Source organism: Hypanus sabinus, chromosome 1 (genome assembly GCF_030144855.1).
Source record: "Hypanus sabinus isolate sHypSab1 chromosome 1, sHypSab1.hap1, whole genome shotgun sequence".
NCBI lineage: Eukaryota > Metazoa > Chordata > Chondrichthyes > Myliobatiformes > Dasyatidae > Hypanus > Hypanus sabinus.
In genome coordinates, this window is record NC_082706.1 from 107915432 (window position 1) to 107935201 (window position 19770).

At 40.2% G+C, this 19770-nt stretch overlaps 1 protein-coding gene across 3 annotated transcripts in view; it reads right to left on the reverse strand.

Annotated features, from left to right (window-relative positions):
• Positions 1-19770, reverse strand: part of setd2 (SET domain containing 2, histone lysine methyltransferase) — a 114260-nt gene that overhangs the window by 67838 nt on the left and 26652 nt on the right. For all 3 annotated transcript variants that reach the window (XM_059973967.1, XM_059973961.1, XM_059973972.1), the window contains one exon: positions 6684-6699. In XM_059973967.1, the coding sequence (XP_059829950.1) occupies positions 6684-6699 (16 nt within the window). The remainder of the gene's footprint in view (positions 1-6683; positions 6700-19770) is intronic.

The following is a 19770-nucleotide window of genomic DNA, read 5'->3' on the forward strand; positions in this document are numbered from 1 at the left end:
ATGTGGAGGAGAAAAATAAGAGTGCAACAATAAATTTAAAATGGAAGCATTTGAGAATACATGACACTTTGGAAACAGACGGAAAATAAATGGTGCCAGGATAGCAATGCTAATAGATGATGAAGTAATAGTGAGAAAGGGCCTTGGTTTAGAAGACCAAAGTAGAAAATTGGTTTGGATGGAGTTAAAAATAACGGCAAGAGAAACAAGTTATTAGTGGGAATAGTCTAAAAGCCATCAAACAGGATAAAATGTTAATCAAATAATAATGGGAGGGAATAAAAAAGTTCTTTAATTGGAGTCCTAGAACACAACAGCATGAAAACAGTCCTTTCTGCCCATCAAATCTTTGCTAAACCATTAATCTGCCTAATCCCATTGATCTGCACCTGGACCATTATCCTCCATACCCCTCCTATCCATGTACCTTACCACACACAAAGCCATTTTGACTATCCCTAATCAGGTCCTTTCTATCCAGGTACTTTTATATCTGGTCCCTTGGAATACCTTCCAGTAACTTTCCCACTACTGATGTCAGTTTCATTGGCCGAGAATTTAATGCCTTATTCTTAGAGCTTTTCTTAAACAAGGAAACAACATTAGCTATCCTCCAATCCTCGTGGCTAAAGCTGTTTTAAGTATCTCTGCTAGGGCTCCTGCAATTACTACATTAACAATCCCTCACAGGGTTTGAGGGAAGACCTTGTCAGGCCCTGGGGATTTATCCGCTCTAATTTGCCTGAAGACAGCAAACTCATCCTTCTCTGTAATCTGTACAGGGTCCATAACCTTGCTGCTGCAATGCCTCACATTTATAGACTCTGTGTCCATTTACTGAGTAAATACATATGCAAAAAATCCATTTTAGGTCTCTCGCATCTCTTGGCTCCATGCATACATTACCACTCTGATCTTCTAGAGAACCAATTTTGAATCTTGCTATCCTTTTGCTCTAAAATAAATGTGTAGAAACCCTCATGATTATCCCTCAATTTGTCTACTGGACCACTTTCATGCCTTCTTTTAGCTTTGCTGATTTACTTAAGTGTGCTCTTGCATTTCTTATGCTCCTTAAGAACCAGATTAGCTTCTAACTGCCTATACCTGCTATGAATCTCTTTCATTTTCTTAACCAGTGCTTCAATATCTCTCAGAAACCAAGGATCCCCAAACTGTTATCATTGCTTTTATTCCGACAGGAACATACAAATTCTGTACTCTCAATTTTTCACTTTTAAAGGCCTCCCACTCACCAACTACACCTTTGTCAGAAAATAACCTGTCCCAATCCACACTTAGCAGATCATTTCTGATTAACATCAAAATTGGCCTTTCTCCAATTTAGAATCTCAATCTGAGGACCAAAACTATTCTTTTCCATAATTATCTTGAAACTAATGGCATTATGATCACTAGATGCAATGTGTTCCCCTATAAAAATTTTTCTCACCTGCCCTGTCTCATTTCCTGATCTAGTGTCACTCTCTCTCTATTGTTGGACTTTAATGTACTGATCAAGAAAGTTTTCCTGAACACATTTGACAAACTCTTTCTCATCTAGTCCTTTTATAGTATGGGAGTCCCAGTTACTATGTGAAAAGTTAAAATCACCCACTATCACAACGTTATGTTTCTTGCAGTCCACTATTTCTATACAAATTTGCTCCTCTAAATGCTGTGGACTATTGGGTAGTCTATAATAACCCATTAATCTGGTTATACCTTTCTTATTTCTCAGTTCTACCCATAAGCCCTCACTAGACAAGACCTCTGGTGTCCTGAATGAGCACTACTGTGAAATTTTCCAGACGAGTAATGGCACCCCTCCCTCTTTAATCATTCTTGCTCTATCATGTATAAAACAATGGAATCCAGAATATGAGCTGCAAGTCCTGCCCCTCTGCCACCAAGTCTCACTAATGGCCTCAATGTCATAATTCCATGTACTGATCCATGCTCTAAGCTCATGTGCCCTTTCTACAATACTGCTTTCATTGAAATAAACACAGCTCAGAACATTAGTCTCAACCCAGCATATTCAACCTTTTGATTCCTGACTTTGTATGTAAGCTTAAGAATATCTTTCCCTACAACCACTCTACTAACTGTCTTGGTGCTCTGGTTTCCATCTCTTTAAAACTCTAGTTTAAAATGCAACAGCTCCCCCCCCCCCCCCCACCATGTAGCACTAGGAAACCCTTTTGCTAGGCTATTAGTCTCTCCCTACCCCAGTTCAGCTGTAAACTGTCCCTTCTGTACAGGTCCCACCTTCCCTAGATGAGAGACCAATGATCTGAAGATCTGATGTTCTCCTTCCTGTATCAACTCCTTAGCAAAGTGTTAAACTGTATGGTCTTCCTACTTCTGGCGTCAGCAGCACATGGGACAAGTAGCAATTCTGAGATCATAACCTTGGAGGTCCTGTCCTTTAGTTTAGCACCTAACTCCCTGAACTCACTTTGCAGGACCCTGTCAGCCACCTAACCCTTGTTGTGGTAGTTTTCACCTTAAGACCAAAAGACACAAGAAAAGTATTAGGCCATTCAGCCCACTGAGTCTACTCTGCCATTCAATCATGGCTCATTTATTTTCCCCCTCAGCTCCATTCTCCGGACTTTTCCCCGCAACCTTTAATGCCCTGACTAACCAAGAAATCATTAGCATCTGCTTTAAATAAACAATGACTTGGCCTCCACAGCTGCCTGTGGCAAAGAATTCCACAGATTACCTTCTGGCTAAATAAATTCCTCTTCATCTCTGTTCTAAAATGACTTCAGGTCCTAGATTCTCCCACTGTTGGAAGCATCGACTCAACTAGGCCTTCAATATTCTATAGGATTTAACGAAACCCTACTTACTCTTCTAAACTCCAGTGAGTACAGGCCCAGAGAATAAAATGCTGCTCACATTGATCCTTTCACTCCCAGGATCATTCTCATAAACCTCCTCTGGACCCTCTCCAATGCCAGCATTGGGATCTAAATAGGCTCAAAATACTCCAAGTGTGTTCTGGCCAATGCTTTATAAAATCCTAGCATTATATTCTTGCTTTTATATTTTAATCCTCTTGAAACAAATGATAACATTGCACTTGCCTTCCTTACTACCGATTCAACCTAGAAAATAACTGTTACAGAATCCTGCACTGATTTACACCTCTGATTTCTGAATTCACTCCATTTAGAAAATAGTGTACGCCTTTATTCCTTTGAACAAAGTGTATATTCATGCACTTCCGTATATTGCATTCCATCTGTATGGCCACTTCTTTGCCCATTCTTCTAATTCTCCACATCCTTCTTCACCTGCCCTGCTTCCTCAACACTACCTTTACCTGTCCTTTACCTATTTTGTAATATCTGCAAACCTGGCCATAAAGCCATCAGTTCCACCATCTAGATCACTGACCTATATGTGAAAAGAAGTGGTCCCCAAACTGACTTTTGTGGAACCTCACTAATCATCGCCAGCCAACCAAAAAAAAAGGCTTCTTTATTCCCACTAATTTCTCTCCTGCCAGTCAAAAAATCTTCTGTCCTTGCTAGTATCTTTCCTGCAATACTATGGGCTCTTATCTTGCTCAGCAGCACCTTGCCAAAGTCCTTCTGAAAGTCCAAGTAAACAACATTCACTTACTCTTCTTTGTTTAACCTGCCTGTTACTTCCTCAAAGAATTCTAACAGATTGGCCAGGTAAGATTCTCGATACTGACTTCAGCTGATTTTATTATGTGCCTCCAAGCACCCTGAAACCTCATCATAAATAATGGACTCTAACATCTTCCCACCACTGAAGTCAGGTCAACTGGCCTATAATTTCCTGCCTTTTGCCTCCATCCTCCTTAAAGAGTTGATCAATATTAGCAATTTTCCAGTCTTCAGGAACCATTCCCAAACCTAATGATTCTTCAAAGATTACTACTAATGTCCTATAATTTCTGTTGTCACCTCTTTCAGAAAGCTGGGCTGAATCTATCTGGTCCACGTGACTTACCTACCTTCAAACCATTTAGCTTCCCAAGCACCTTTTCCTTAGGAATGAGTGACTACGTTCACTTCTGCCCACTGATAATCCTGCATTTCTGGCATGCTGCTGGTGTCTTCCACAGTGAGGACTGATACAAAGCACTTCATCTACATCTTCATGTGGAATAGATAATTAAAATCTATTTGCATTCAATTTTTGGGATTAGTGTTTTGCTGGCAAGACCAACATTTGTTGTCATCCTTAATCACACCTAAGATGTAGTGGTAATTAGTGCAATAGCCAGTCTGGTAACAGTACTCTCATGACTTTGATGGGTGAGGAGTTCAGGAAGATTGGTACAAAGATGGTGAAGGGACAATGATGCACTTCCAAATCAGGATAATATATCATTTGGAGAGGAATCCAGAAATAGTGGTGTTTCCATCCACCCTCTGCCCTTGTCTTCCTTAGAGGTGACGTTTTCTGATTTTGGAGGTGCTACCAGAATAATTAAATAAGCAGTTCATTTTATAGATGGAAATTGAGTTAAGTACAACCTGTATATATGGTCAATTGCTTCGAGAGACAGCAGGGTGGATTTGCCAAATGCTGTGGGGTTGCAGACATCATATGCCATGCAAGTTTGTGGCCTCACTGCCAACTCACAATCTGCCTGGGTTACAAAGAGTTCAGAGGTTGAACCCTGCTGTAAACTCTAGTCTGACTGGGAGTTAATTCGTCAGTTAGGATTTATTCTGTTTTTGTGTGAAAAGGACAATACCTATGCAATTCTTCCACAGTGTCAGGAAGATGCCGCTGTGGTAAACGCACTTAACAGCTTTGATAGAAATACTGCTAGTTCTGTAGAAAAAAATTAATATTATAGCTGCAAAGTTGTCTGGTCAAACAGCTTTGCTGTATCTAGTGTCACTAATGCTTTCTTAATATTATGTAAAGGCAATTAATAATGGGGATCTCCGAAGGAGACTGAGATGGGTCGTCTATTCTGCATATTTGGCTAGTCCTGGCAGTGGATGCTTTAGTTTTATCTTTAAGACATAAATTCGGAACCCTGCCAATGCTGAGAATTATGATATTCTCAGATTCCTCCTGCTGCTAATAGTTTACTGAGCTAACAGTTTTAATGAGCTCTGTTCAACTACAGGTGTTCCCCATTTTACAAATGTTCACTTTACGCTGCTTCGCTTTTACCTGTTTTCGCATTACAAAAGGGATTTTTGCTTTTACGGAAATTATCCCCCCATATAAATTAATGGTTATTCGCTTTATGCCATTTCGGCTTAAGAAAGGTTTCATAGGAATGCCTTACCTTTGTAAGGAGAGTGGGGGGGGGGGGGGTGGAAACACCTGTATTCAGCTCTCATCTACTCTTTCTGTTGTAGGATTGGTTAGCTTCATCTGTTATGTGCTGTTTAGCTCGACATAACTTCCCAAACTGGGTCCTCTTTCCTACTCCCTGAAGTATGGGTTCCCCTCTGTAATTATTGACAGAATCCATGACTGTACCTTATCCATTTCCCATCAGTGCTCTCACCACCTTTCTTCCTAGACAAAACATGGATAAAGCTCCCCTCCCGTTTATACCTACCAGACTGGGCAGCTGATCATATTCCCCGTAATTTCCACCTCCTTCAGTTTCTACCAACAAAAATATCTTTCCTTTCTAGTATTCCAAAGGTACGGTTCACCATTCCATCAGGGCTGTTTTATTATCCCTCTCATCCCCATTCTCCTGCCTTCTCCCTATAACCTTTGATGCCCTTACTAATCAAGAACATATCAACTTCTGTTTTAAATATACACTATGACTCAGTCTTCACAGCTGTCTGTGGCAATGATTTTCATAGATTCACCACTCTTTGGCTAAAGAAATTCCTCTTCACTTCTGTTGGAAAGGGATGCCCTGGTATTCTGAGGCTCTGCCCTCTGGTCCCTCACTATAGGAAACATCTTCTCTATGTCCACTCTATCTAGGCCTTTCAATTTTTGATGGGTTTCAGTGAGATCCACCAACAAGCACCACCCTCCATCCACCAATACTTCTAAGCTCCAGTGACTACAGATCCCAAGCTATCAAATGCTCCTCATATGTCAACCCTTCAACCCTTTCATTCCTGGAAGCATTCTTGTGTATCTTCTCTGGACCCTCTCCAATTCCAGCACATCCTTTTTTAGGCTAGGGGCCCAAAACTGCTCACAGTACTCCAAGTACAGTCTGACCAATGCCTTATAAAGCCTTACTTGCTTCTGCATTGGACAAATTAAATGGAGATTGGGTGTCTATTCTTGAAGCACCTGTAACTTCCTTTTGCTCTCCACTTTAATTCTCTATCTCACTTCTTCTCCTATTCCACTGTCTGTGGTATCATATACTGCTGTAACTAGGCCCTGCATGAGCTTCAGAGCTTCATTTCTTATCTGCGTAACTGAACACTGATTAATACAAATTCAATTAACGCTTCCTCTGGGCATCCAAGAGGGTGAAACTCAGGAATTAGTGAAGGGAAATTCAGAAATGGCAGAGATTTTGAACAAACAATACATAACTGGTTCATTGCAGCAGACATTAACATCAAGGACAAAAGGAACTTAAAAATAGTAGGCAACTAAAAGCTAACAAATTCTCTGGATTGAAACAGACCATTTTCCTCACAAGAATTAAGTTACAATTAATTGAACATTTAAATCCTTACTGCATTCTCGTCTTCTCTGTTGCCGATGATGAAGCAAGCCATGAAAGAAAAGAATAAAAGCACAAGATTAGAAACTCATTCTAATATAGAGGGACAAGTTCATTAAGTTACACAGACTACTTTTCACATTCACTTGAAGATGTGCACTTTCCCAACTATGTATCAAAAAGAAAATTACCTCCTGGCAGAACAGAGGATACAGTACTGAAATAGTATTTTGGTAAATACCTGTATGCTTCTCTACTATTCCTGCCTGCCCTGGTTGGAGAAATATTTGACTCCAGACAACAACTATGTCTTTTCTGAATTGACTTGCTGAGTGGCTGAGCAGGTTACTCAGTATTCAGTACAAGGAATACCTGTCACTACATGAACAGGACAACTAAGGCAATAAATGCTAAACTTTGCTCATATATAATATGTGTGTGTATATATATAATATGTGTGTGTGTGTGTGTGTGTATATATATATATATATATATAAAATAAACTGGCTGTTTTTTGTATAAGCTCATATGGCAACATTGGAATACACTGAAGGACCAGCGATTGCAGATCCCAACCTTACCAATCATTAACATGGATCTAATTTTTACCCAGGCATGACAAGATAACAGTTGGAAACAAGAACATTTGTTTCCCCTTTCATGATTTCTTATTTCATTTTACCAACAAATGTCACTGAAGTGATGGTTCAATTATTCAAGTTGCAGTGAATTGCTAAAAGAGCACAAGACTGGGGTCTCTTACATGCCTCGGCTATAATCCGGGGTTTTTGCCGGAAGCGTCATGCTCTATGCGGAAATTCAGATACAAATGAGAAATCTCACCAAAGAAGGCAGCAAGGCAGAGACTGAGATCCACTTTTCACTTGCCACTTAAATCTTGGAAGTTCCAATCACACTCCAGACACCCAAGCACTTAAACTCAGTCTTCACAAAGCAGTATAGATGGTGCCATGCTATCACTATTGTTAATATCACTTTTCAGGTCACAACAATCTGATATCTTTCTCTCACCTCCCTTCCAAGGATTGTGAACCTACAACATGCATGCCCAAGGAAGCATGCACAAAATTTATCTTGGCACATGGCATGCAGAGCTGCCCCCTCCATTCTTTAAATTCTACCCTTACAGAACAAATATGCAATGGTTATCTTTTCTTACAATCTGAGAGCCATACTTACACAGAAATGGCTCATGTGGGCTTGGTGCCAGCTTGAAAACCTGACAGCATATGACACATTTTGAAATCCCTGCAGATCAGAGCTGTTCAGTGCCTGTAAAAAGCATTCACCCTCCTTGGAAGTCTTCACGTTTTATTGTTTTACAGCATTGAATCACAGTGGGTTTAATTTGGCTTTTTTGACACTGATCAACAGTCTCTTTCGTGTCAAAGTGAAAACAGATCTCTACAATGTGATCTAATTACAAATATTGTATAAATAATTCAACTCCCTTTAATATGACACATTAAATTCACTGGTGCAGCCAATTTGTTTTAGAAGTCACATAATTAGTTAAGTGGAGATCTGTGTTTTGGAGACTTGTGTGCAGTCAGGCTTGTTTCAATTGATTGTAATAAAATTACACCTGTACCTGGAAGGACCAACTGCTGGTCAGTCCATGTCCTGGCAAAAACTACACCATGAAGACAAAAGAACACTCCAAACAGCTCCACAAAAAGGTATTGAAAAACACAAGTCAGTAGATGGATACAAGAAAGTCTCCAAGTCACTGAATAGCCCTTGGAATACAGTTAAGTCAATCAAGAAATGGAAAGAATATAGCACAGCTTTAAATCTCCCTAGATTTAAGGCTGTCCTCAAAAACTGAGTAACTGTGCAAAAAGGGCACTAGTGAGGGAAGCCACCAAGAGACCTCTGATAACTCTGGAGGAGTTACGAGCTTCATTGGCTGAGATGGGAGACACTGTGCATACAACAACTGCTGCACAGATGCTTCATCTATCACAGCTTTATGGGAGAGTGGCAAAGAGAAAGCCCCTGTTGAAAAAATCTCATGAAATCTTGTCTAGAGTTTGCCAGAAGGCATGTGTGAGTCTCTAAAGTCAGCAGGAAGAAGGTTCTAAGGTCTGATGAAACCAAAATTGAGCCTTTTGGCCATCAGTCTAAATGGTATGTTTGGAGTAAGCCAAACACCGCACATCATCAGAAACACACCATCCCACCTGTGAAGCATGGTGGTGGCTGCGTCATGCTGTGGGGATGCTTCACTGTAGCAGGCCCTGGAAGGCTTGTGAAGGTAGAGGGTAAAATGAATGTAGTAAAATACTGGAAAGTCCTGGCGGAAAACCTGACGCAGTCTGCAAGAGAACAGAGACCTGGGAGAAGATTTGTTTTCTAACAAGACAATGACCCCAAGCATAAAGCCAAAGCTACACAAGAATGGCTTAAAAACAACAAAGTTAAATGTCCTGTAGTGACCAAGACAGGATCTAGACCTCAATTCAATTTAGAATTTGTGCATGGACTTGAAAAGGTTGTTTATTTGCCACCCTGATGCAATCTGACAAAGCTTGAGCCGCTTTGTAAAGAAGAAAGGTGAAAAACTGCAGTGTCCAAAGCTGATAAGAGACTTATCCACATAGACTCAAGGCTGTAATTGCCACCAAAAGTGCATCTACTAAATACTGACTTGAAGGGGGTGAATACTTAGGCAATCAATTATTTTGTTTTTTATATTTGTAATTAATTTAGATCATTTTGTAGAGCTCTGTTTTCTGTTGATCAGCGTCAAAAAAACTAAATTGAGTCCACTGTGATTCAATGCTGTAAAACAATAAAACATGAAAACTTCCAAGGGAGGTGAATACTTTTTATGGGCACTGTTTATCAATATTTGGGTAGTAACTGGTTACAATAACAATATATTTAAGAAATGTTATTCAATTATCTTAAGATTAATATTAATAATTTTTGAAGTTTTTAAAATTGCTTCATTTCAATTTGTCTCTGTTCTACTTCTATACAAAAAACACACATATATAAGCAATAGAAGTCATCTGTTCCCCCCTCAAGTTCATAACTATTGTTACTAATTCATTAATGATAATCACTGTGTGATGAACCCCCAGGTTTATCTTGGCGTGGACTGTCATTTTAAGACGTCAGCCTCCAAGTGCATTGATTTTGCAGCAGACCAGCAGGGCACATCCCGTGATTTCTGACTGGGGGGGGGGGGGGGGGGCAGAACTATTTGACTCTGCAGCTCGTTTTGATTTAAGGAAGGACACTCACATACATACAGTCAGTCGCAGCTGGAGTCAGACAATGGAAGGAAGCCATTGACTAAAGGGGTCACTGGTTGGAACTTTCAAGTGCCCACAAGGGTGGATTGAGCATCGACCCGGCACATTGGTAAGTGGCTATCATGTCCTGACAAAGGGTCTCGGCCCGAAACATTGACTGCTCGTTTCCACGGATGCTGCCCGACCTGCTGAGTTCCTCCAGCTTGTTCTAAGTGGCTATCACGTTGTGTGATTGGGGCAACCTTGTGGAATCTACCCATGTGTTAACCCTTGCCTGGGTGGTAGTTCCTTTGAAGACAGTACCCCTGTGATAAGCTACTATTGGTGATAATTTGTAGTTGGATGTGGAACAACAACGGATAAAACCTACGGCAACTGTTATCCTGTTTTACCACCGTGGAACCAGTGGAATACAACATAAATGCCTTTTCTCGTCATTCACCTTGGATTACAAATATCTCTCTCACATCATTTAATCTGTGGGTGAACTGAACTTTCATACTTTACCATCTCAAGATTTTAAGCCTGGTGCCCCCCACCCCAGCTCAATAGTTTGGAAGTTACATTAACACATATGTATACTCATAACACTGTTAACTTTTGATTATTCTTGTTTAAGTTGCTATATTAAGTAGATACTAATAAAGATAGTGGTTTCAACATCAAAACCAGACTCCAGGTGTGGTCTGTTGCTGCAGGTACTTTTAAACCGTTACAGGTACGTAACACCTGACTAAATTACTAAGCTATATACAAGAATCTTTTTTTTTTAAAGAAGATAACTTGGGCATATACACTCAAAAAGGTTAACCATCCCTGCCTCACCCTCCAATACTTATCGGTCCACGTCTCCCAGGCAGTCTCGATCTCCGTAAGAATTTAGCTTCAGTGCCCTGAACCACAAAAATGTGCTAACCTCCTTCTGAAAACCCACAGCCTAGATGGTCTTGCTTCTTCTTGTCCCATCTTATTTCTTACTGCCTTGAGTTTTGTTTCTCTCCTTTTCAAGTCAATTCCCTCTTACTTCCGTAACACCTTTGTTTGTGCTCCAGTTTGCTTGTCTCAACTGGTTTATTTTAAGCTGGATGTCCAATTTCTCCACATCATGATTGTTTTGGGATTTCTTCACTCCGAACATACAAATCAAGAACAGAAGGTGGTCATTAGGCCTGTTGAGTCTGCTCAGCCATTTAACAAGTTCACGGCTGACTTAACTGAAAGACCAGCATGTCCAATCTATCCTTATAAATCAACTCACACCATATCCAAGCTTCAAAGTGTATTTATTATCAAAGGACGTATAAATTATACAACCTTGAGATTTATTTGCTTACAGACAGTCACAAAGCAAGAAACCCAAAAGAACCCAATTAAAAACAAGACCAACCTCCCAATGCGCACAGAGAAAGAGAAAGTAAACACAAATCATATAAAGAATAGAAGTGAGCCACAGCATTCTGAACTAAGTTGAGTCATTAAATCCAAATCCCCACAGTAGGCCCAAAACCTCAATATGCAGTTCACATTAGCTGGGCAAATCGCTGCAAAGTTTGCAGACACGAAGCACAGCAGCCGTGGGCAGTCTCACAGCCTTAGCGTTGCCGAGACAGAAGTCCCCAGACTATCTAGGCCAGAGTTTAAATTGTCCGAACCCTGCACTAGGACCCGGGCTTCATCACCAGCGAATTGCTCTGGGCCTAGATTTCACTGCCGAAGCTGTATTTGACCTCTTCAATTCAGCTTGGTGTTTAGAGAGATCCACCCTCGTACCTGGGTTAGTTGGACAGAGATCAGTATCCCCGTCACATGTTCTCCCCTCCGAGTTGTTCACTCCAACCAGCAAGGCTCTGACTCCAAGTGTATCGATTTTGCAGCGGACCAGCAGGGTCCAGTGAATTCGCTCTGCCTTCTCTCGCTTCTTCATTGATTGCAGTGATAGTTTACCACAATTTACTTAAACAAGTGTTCTTAATAATGTTTTTTTGGTAATTATTTTAATTAAAGTTCATCATCAAACAAACATTTTCATAAGATGTATTTCAGACATTGTACATATATATCATATAATCATATATGTCACAAATCTCCACATAGTATCGATCAGAGGTATACACTTATAGAAAAGAGTGGAAAGAAAAAACAAGCAAAAGGAAAAAACTGCAGAAGTAGGGAGTTATTTTTTTTTTACAACATATTCACTGATTTGTGGATATAAGCAATTTTGGCTGATAACAACCTGCAAAGGTACATAAATACTATTGATAGCCCATGGGTGAAATTGACCCTTAAAATATGGAAAACTACTATAAAAGACTATAATCTAGAAGGAGATATTGCAATTCTTAAATGGTGTGCATATGACTCGGATTTTACGCCGAATAAACTGGATACTAGATTTAAGGACTGGACAGCTCAAGGAATAACAGTTCTTTGCAACATAATGAAAGAAGGAACACTGTTCAGTTTTGAAATGCTTAAAGAGAAACACTTACTAGAAAAACCAGATTTTTAAAATCGGTATTTATAGATGCGACAATATGTTAATAGGACACTTAAAAATGTAACTAAGGCAAGTACATGCTTGATAGAGCTATTTAGAAAAGCATATAATTTAGATAACGGTAAAAGAATCATTTCAAGCATGTATAAGGGTTTGTCAAATCTTAATAATGGTTTTAATTGAATTCCTTTGCTTTCGAACTACCAGTAAGCTGTCGCACCATCTTCGGTAGTGTCATCTTAAACTAGAAAGTTTCATATATCAGTTCAGTAAATTTTCTCTGAGCTGTTTTAATGCATTATATAAGAACAGTAGTAACTTAGACAGTATCACAAACATGGTCTCACCAGTGCCCTATGTAACTGAAGGATGCCCCTCATTTCTTGTTTTCAGTCTACTAGTAATAAACAGTAACATTCTGTTAGTTTACTTAATCAATTACAGTAAGGTCATAAGAGATAGGAGCAGAATTAGGCCACTTGGCTCATTGTGGCTGCTCTGCCATTCCATCATGGCTGATTTAATATCCCTCTCAACCCCATTCTCCCACCTTTTCTCCATAACCTTTGAAGCCCCGACTAACTGAGAAACTACAAATATCTGCTTTATACTCTATGATGGCTTCCACAGCTACCTGTGGCAATTAATTCCACAGATTCACCACCCTCCAGCTAAAGGAATTACTTCCCATCTCTATTCTAAATAAGATGTCTTCTTATTCTGTGGCTGTACCTTCTGGTCCTAGACTCCCCCGCTATAGGAAACATCCTTTCCACAACCACTTTGTCTGAGCCTTTCAATATCCGATAGGTTTCAAAGAGATTCCACCTCCCTCCATTCTTCTAAACTCCAGCGAGTGCAAGCCCAGAGCCATCAAATGCTTCTCATATGTAAACCCTTTCGTTCCCAGAATTCACATAAACTTCCACTATATCATCTCCAATACCAGCACGTTTTCTTAGATAAGGGGCCTAAAACTGCTCGCTATGGTCCAAGTGCAGTCTGGCCAATGCCTTATAAAGCCTCAGCATCATATCCTTGCTCACCAGTCCTCTTGAAATGAATGGTAACATTGCAACTGTCTTCCTTACCACCGACAAAAACCTGCAACTTAAACTTTAGAGAATCCTGCAGCAGGACTCCTAAATCCCTTTGCACTTCTGATTTTTGAATTTTCTCCCTGTTTAGAAAATAGTCCACACTTTTATTGTTTCTGCCAAAGTGCATGACCATACACTTCCCTACACTACATTTCATCTGTAACTTCTTTACCCACTCTCCCAATCTGTCTAAGTCCTTCAACAGACTCTACCTACACCCTCCACCTATCTTTGTATTGTCCACAAACTTGGCCATCAAACCATCAATTCCATCATCAAATGATTGACATCTAATGTGAAAAGAAGCTGATCCAATACCAACCTTTGCGGAACACCAATCATCTCTGGTAGCCAAAAAGAATAGGCTCCCTTTATCTGACTCTTTGCCTCCTGTAAGCCAATCTTCTATCTTTCTAGTAATATCACAGGCTCTTATTTTGTTAAGCAGTCTCAAACGGCATCTAATCGAAGGCCTTTTAAAAATCCTAGTCAGCAACATCCATTGACTCTTGTTTGTCTCATCTGGCTGTTATTTTCTCAAAGAATTCCAAAAGAATTAGTTTAGAATAACCAGCATTTTGTAGAGATCCTTCTACATTTTGTGAGCATTGCAACAACTCACTATTTACATAAATTTAATTTTAAAAAAGATGCATTTTTCCCACCAGTCACATTTTCCCATATTATACTTTCCACTTTCTATTTAAACAGCCTATCCACACCAATATGTTACTTTTTACACCATGAAATATTATTTTCTTCAATAAACTTTATCATATGCTTTCAGGAAATCAAATTATTTTACATCCACTATTTATCCAGAACACATTATATCTTCAAAGGGCTGCAATAAATTGGTTAATGATGGTTTTTTGATTTTCCTCGACATAAAACTATGTTGACATTGCCTGATTACCTTGAATTTTTCCATTGCTATGCTATGACATAATTTTGAATACTTTCTTCATGACAGATGTTAAACTCACTGGATTGCCTTCTGCTTCCTTTCCTTCACGAATAAATCAGTTACGTTTGCTATTTTCAAACTAATGGGATCCTCCCAAATCAAGGAAAGAATTGAAAAATCAAAGCCAAGTTATCAACTATTTTACTTTTATTAAGATTTAGAACAAAGTGCATCAGCAGCTAAGTCCAGAGCTCCAACTACTTGTTCAGTACTACTTCCTTGGTGGTTACAAGTTTCCCCAAGTTCCACCCTCACAAATACACATATTTCCAGCATAACACTTTATCGTCTGTAATGAAGGTTTACACAAAGTACTTATTTAATTCACTCGGCATCTCACTTCATTCCACAACAATTTCCAATTAGAACTCTGATTACTTTCCTTTTTGGAAGGTTACAGAAAACGTTACTTGGCATTACTGGCTGGCATTGTTGTACTCTAATTTTACCTCTATTAATCTTATAGTCAATCTTTGCTGTTTTTGTTAACTTACTGTATACAATCTGATTGCCATGCATCTTTGCACAATTATATGCTTTTTCATTTAAGTTGGGGCCTGCATGGTTGCTTAGCAGTTAGCATAATACTATTATGACTCCAGAATGTGGTGTTCTAGGAAATTATCCTGAAACCAATATGAATTCCTTATCAGTGTTTCCTTTCCCTGGTATTTTTATTTTATTTGGAAATAAAATTTCCTTTGAACAAAAGTCCAAATTCTCCTTTAATTTCAATCAATTTCTCTGAATCAACACTATAGCTACAGGGAGCTATATGCAATAGAACAATGTTTGCCTTATTCCAGAAGAATTCGAACAACCTGTATCAAAATTCAAAATAAAACTTATTATCAGTGTGCATAAATGTCATCACATACAACTCTAAGATTATTTTTCTTGTGGGCAGGATCAATGCCCACTAGAAAACAGGATCAATGAACAACAAACTCTGTAACTGCAAATATAAATAAACAGCATGAAATAACAAGAAGTCCTTAAAGTGAAACCATCGGTTGTGGGAATACTGGAAACAGAATGAATGTAGTTATCCACTTTTGTTGAACAGCCTGGTGGTTGAGGGATAGTAACTGTTGTTGAACCTGGTGGTGCAAATCCTGAGGCTCGAGTACCTTCAACCTGATGGCAGCAGTGAGAGAAAAAGCTTGGTCTGGGTGGTAAGGGTCTTTGATGATGGATGCTGCTTTTCTAGGGCAACATTTCAAGTAGATGTGCTCATTGTTTGGGAGGGTATTACACATGCTGTACTGGGTTGAATCCTCTACCCTTTGTACAATTTTCTGTTCAAAGGCATTGGTGTTCCCATACCAGGCAGTAATGAAGCCAGTGAGCCCACTTCTGGCCACACATCTATAGAGGTTGGTCAAGGTTTTTGCTAACATGCCAAATCTCTGCAGACTCCTAAGGAAGTAGAGGCACTGTCATGCTTTCTTTGCAATTACATTTATGTGATGGGTCCAGGGGACAGGCCCTCTGAGATGGTGACACTCAGGAATTTAAAGTTACTGACTCTCTCCACCTCTGATTCTTCAATGAGTACTGGCTCATGGATCTCTGATTTCCCTCTCCTGAAATCTACAATCAGTTCCGTGACCTTGCTGATATTGCACGAGAAGTTATTATTATTATGCCAATCAGCCAAATTTTCAATCTCCCTCCTGTATGCTGATTAATCACCACCTTTGATACAGCCCACAACAGTGGTGTCATCAGTGAACTCTTATATAGTGTTGGAGCTGTACTTAGCCTTACAATCATAGAGGTAAAGCAAGTACAGCAGGAGAGCCAGGTACTCCAACTGGATTGGCAGCTTTCCTTGGATTCACTCACTTGAAGGCAGCCCGCATGTCATCTTCAGATATTGTTCAGATAATGACCAAAGGATCATTGAGGACATAGGGGTGTGCGATGATTCCTCCCTGTTCTGGTGGTCAAAGCGAGCATAGAAGATGTTGAGTTCATCTGAAAGTGATGCTCTGCTGTCTCCTATGTCACTAGATTTAACTTTGCAGGAGGTTATAGCAATCAAGCTGTCAAGCATTCCTCGTTGATTCTAGTCTAGTCTGGAATCTCCTTTTTGCCTGTAAGATGCGTTTCTGAAGATCAGAGCTGCATCTCTCGTAGCATTCTTGATCTCTAGACTTGCATGCCTCTGATCTTGCCCTCAGTAAATTCTGGATTTCATGCTTCGTCCAGGGTGTCTGATTGGGGTAAACTGAACGATTTCATGGGGATAGACTCATCTACAGCTGTCTTAATGAAGTCTATAAGGAACCTGGTGTAGTCATTCAAATCCTCAGATGACTGCTTGAACACAGCCCAGTCCTCTGACTCAAGGCAATCCTGTAACTGTTCCTCTGTCTCCCATGACCACCTCTTAGTTGTCTTGATCTCTGTTATCAATCCTACTTGGGCACTGTCTCTTAACTTTTCAAATACAGTGACAACTTAATTTTCTGCAGTCATACAAAATTTGAAGGTTACATCAGCTTTGCTACAAATTTCCACCTGGTTCTCACTTTCATATGGTCCAACTCAGAATCTTGCCCCTCTGCACCTCCCTCTCAGGGAATGTTTGTTGTCTAGAATATATTACAATTCACCAAATTGTATTGATATCTTCACCGCACCTCCCCCCATCCTGCCTCCAATCCATTCTCCCAGTGTTTCTGGCTCTGTCATATTTGTTCTGATAATTAGACTTCCAAGTGCTTCAGAGATACTTTCCTTTATTGCCTCCCTTGCACCATTGTTCACAAGGTTCTCAGCCATTACCCACATTTCTGTTCCTTAGCTCTCTCCTCCCACTCACCTCTCATTTTACCTCAACTGGTAGACCTGTAATTTTGAGGCTACGACCTTCATTTCTAACTACCCCTTTGCAGGGTAAACATCATTCTACATCTATTCTGTACAGCTCCAGAAGAAAGTTGAATTTTTTCTTCTGAAAGTATTATTGTCCTAGCCTGTTCAATATCTCCTGTTCGAAAACACCTCTCCATCCCAGGAAATAATCTGCCGAAGCTTTGTTATACTCTCTTCATCCCTCCTTAGATAAGAACATGATGTCTGAACACCATGTTGCAGGTGCAGTCTTACACTGGCCACATTGCATACAGTATAATCCTCAATTTCCCTAGAATTAAAAATGTTTAATCCTGTAATGTAGTTGATGACTTAATATCTGCAGAAAGCTAGAAGCAGAGTTCAAAAGATCCACCGTATTCACTATCAAATGGTCAACAGTTTTCAAGACTCTTTAGCTCTAAGCCATGTTGCCTTTGAAATAAGTTTGTCGCATCATCCTTAAAACTTCTTCAGAATTTTAAACATGCTTCAATGAGATCACCTGTCATTCTTCAAAACTATAGAAAACATTAGAACATATAGAAAATTTAGACTTTCAAAACAACTCCACAGCCCAGGAATAAATCCAACTGCTTTACCCTCTCCAAGGTAAATGTTTTCTTAAATTAGGAGGCCAAAACTTTACGAAACTTCTGGACAGCTGCTTATTTTCCCTCATTATACTTCAGCTGCCAACCATGCTATTAATTTGATTTGCATTGATCTCCTCCTGTAGTCTGTTTCCTCCTATCTTTGTATCAGCAAACTCGGATGTCCAAATCTTACCCACCCACCACCTACCCATATACACATACACATATACACGTGCCTCTAACCCAAGACAAGCCAGCTCCAGGTCTCCAGTCCTTAGCCCTGGACTTATCCAGACACCAGACCTTTGACCTTCAAACAAACTGACACAGAGGCTTTGACCTTCAGGCTTCTACCTCCAGACTTTGCCAATCTCTACGCATCAAACCCTTAACTACCCAATCACAGGTTTAACACTTGGGTTTTGACCCCAGGACTCGCTTATCACGGGTTTGACCTTCAGGCCTTGATGCCAGGAGTCACTGATCCAGGACTTGACCTTTAGACACACAGATTTCTGACCCTGGTTACCTGGTGGGGGAGTTGGGGGAGGGGGTGGGTGGGATCCACTGGACTTTGCATCTCCCAGTTGGATAGACCTTCAATCCAGGACCTAGGGATAGCCACTGTGAAAATCATTGGTCTCCTCAGTTCCTGCAGACTCAACCTCTGAGACAGCTGACCTTCGACAGAGGATGATGAACACTGGCTGCTGCCCTGACCTCTAACTCTCCCTCATCCCAGTCCCTGAACCCTAACCTGGCCTCTAACTCACTGCGGTGCCCCAAAAACCACTGCTATGAACCTAAAAAAAAACAGCAATGAAGTTTGAGCTATGACATCATTGGACATCACTGCTCAGCATAATCTTGACCCAAACTTATCTTTTGTAGTAACCTTTTACATGTGACATAATCAAAGTTCTTTTGCAAATCCTTTTATTCTATGGGATACTTAAAGAATATAAACTTATTATAATATCTTTTCATTAAAGCACAGATAAACAAGTAATACCCGTTATCGCTCAACAGCAAGCACTATCATTTTCTGCAACACTGAATCTAGGCTAACTGCACTGTTGTTGCTGCTTTTCCTCTCCCCAGAGTATGTTTCATTTGCTGTTTTCTGAATTGCTGTAACGGTTCCAGAATCTAGAGAAGTAAAAATAAAAAAATCCCCTCCTATATTTGACATTTTTAAAACACTGTGACCAGTACAGTTCAGAGTACTCTCAACTGTGGCTTGTGTTACGAAGGATGAACAACTCTGATGGGCTGGAGGGTGTAGAGTCGCCCATGCCGCCACCCCCCCCTTTGGAGAATCGCAAATCGCTACTATTTCGATGCTGCTACCAAGGAAGTAAGAGAGACAAAGGAAAGCTGCTTGGGCAGTTGTTATTGATAACAACTCATGAAAGTTAATGAGAGAGAGACACACACAGCTAAGAGTTACCCAGGATGGATCGGCTCCTACTAACAACAGAGGAACGGAACCATTGATTACTGCTATTGTCTTTTGGAGGATTGTTTACTTGGTACTGTTCTATTCATTGAAACCCCTCAGGGGGCAACCAGAGTGGGCTGTTTTGATGGGTTACATCATCCCAACCTGATTGACACCCAAGACCCCATGAGTGGGGATAAAAGTGAGGTCTGTGCTAACACCCCTCAGATGCACCAGGAGAAACGCTAGAGAGCAGCAGAAACCCACGAGACAGTGTGGGACATCGGAGACCGAACGAAGGGTCGGTAAATTTTAACTCACAGTGTTTATAGCGAGACCGGTGGGGGCTT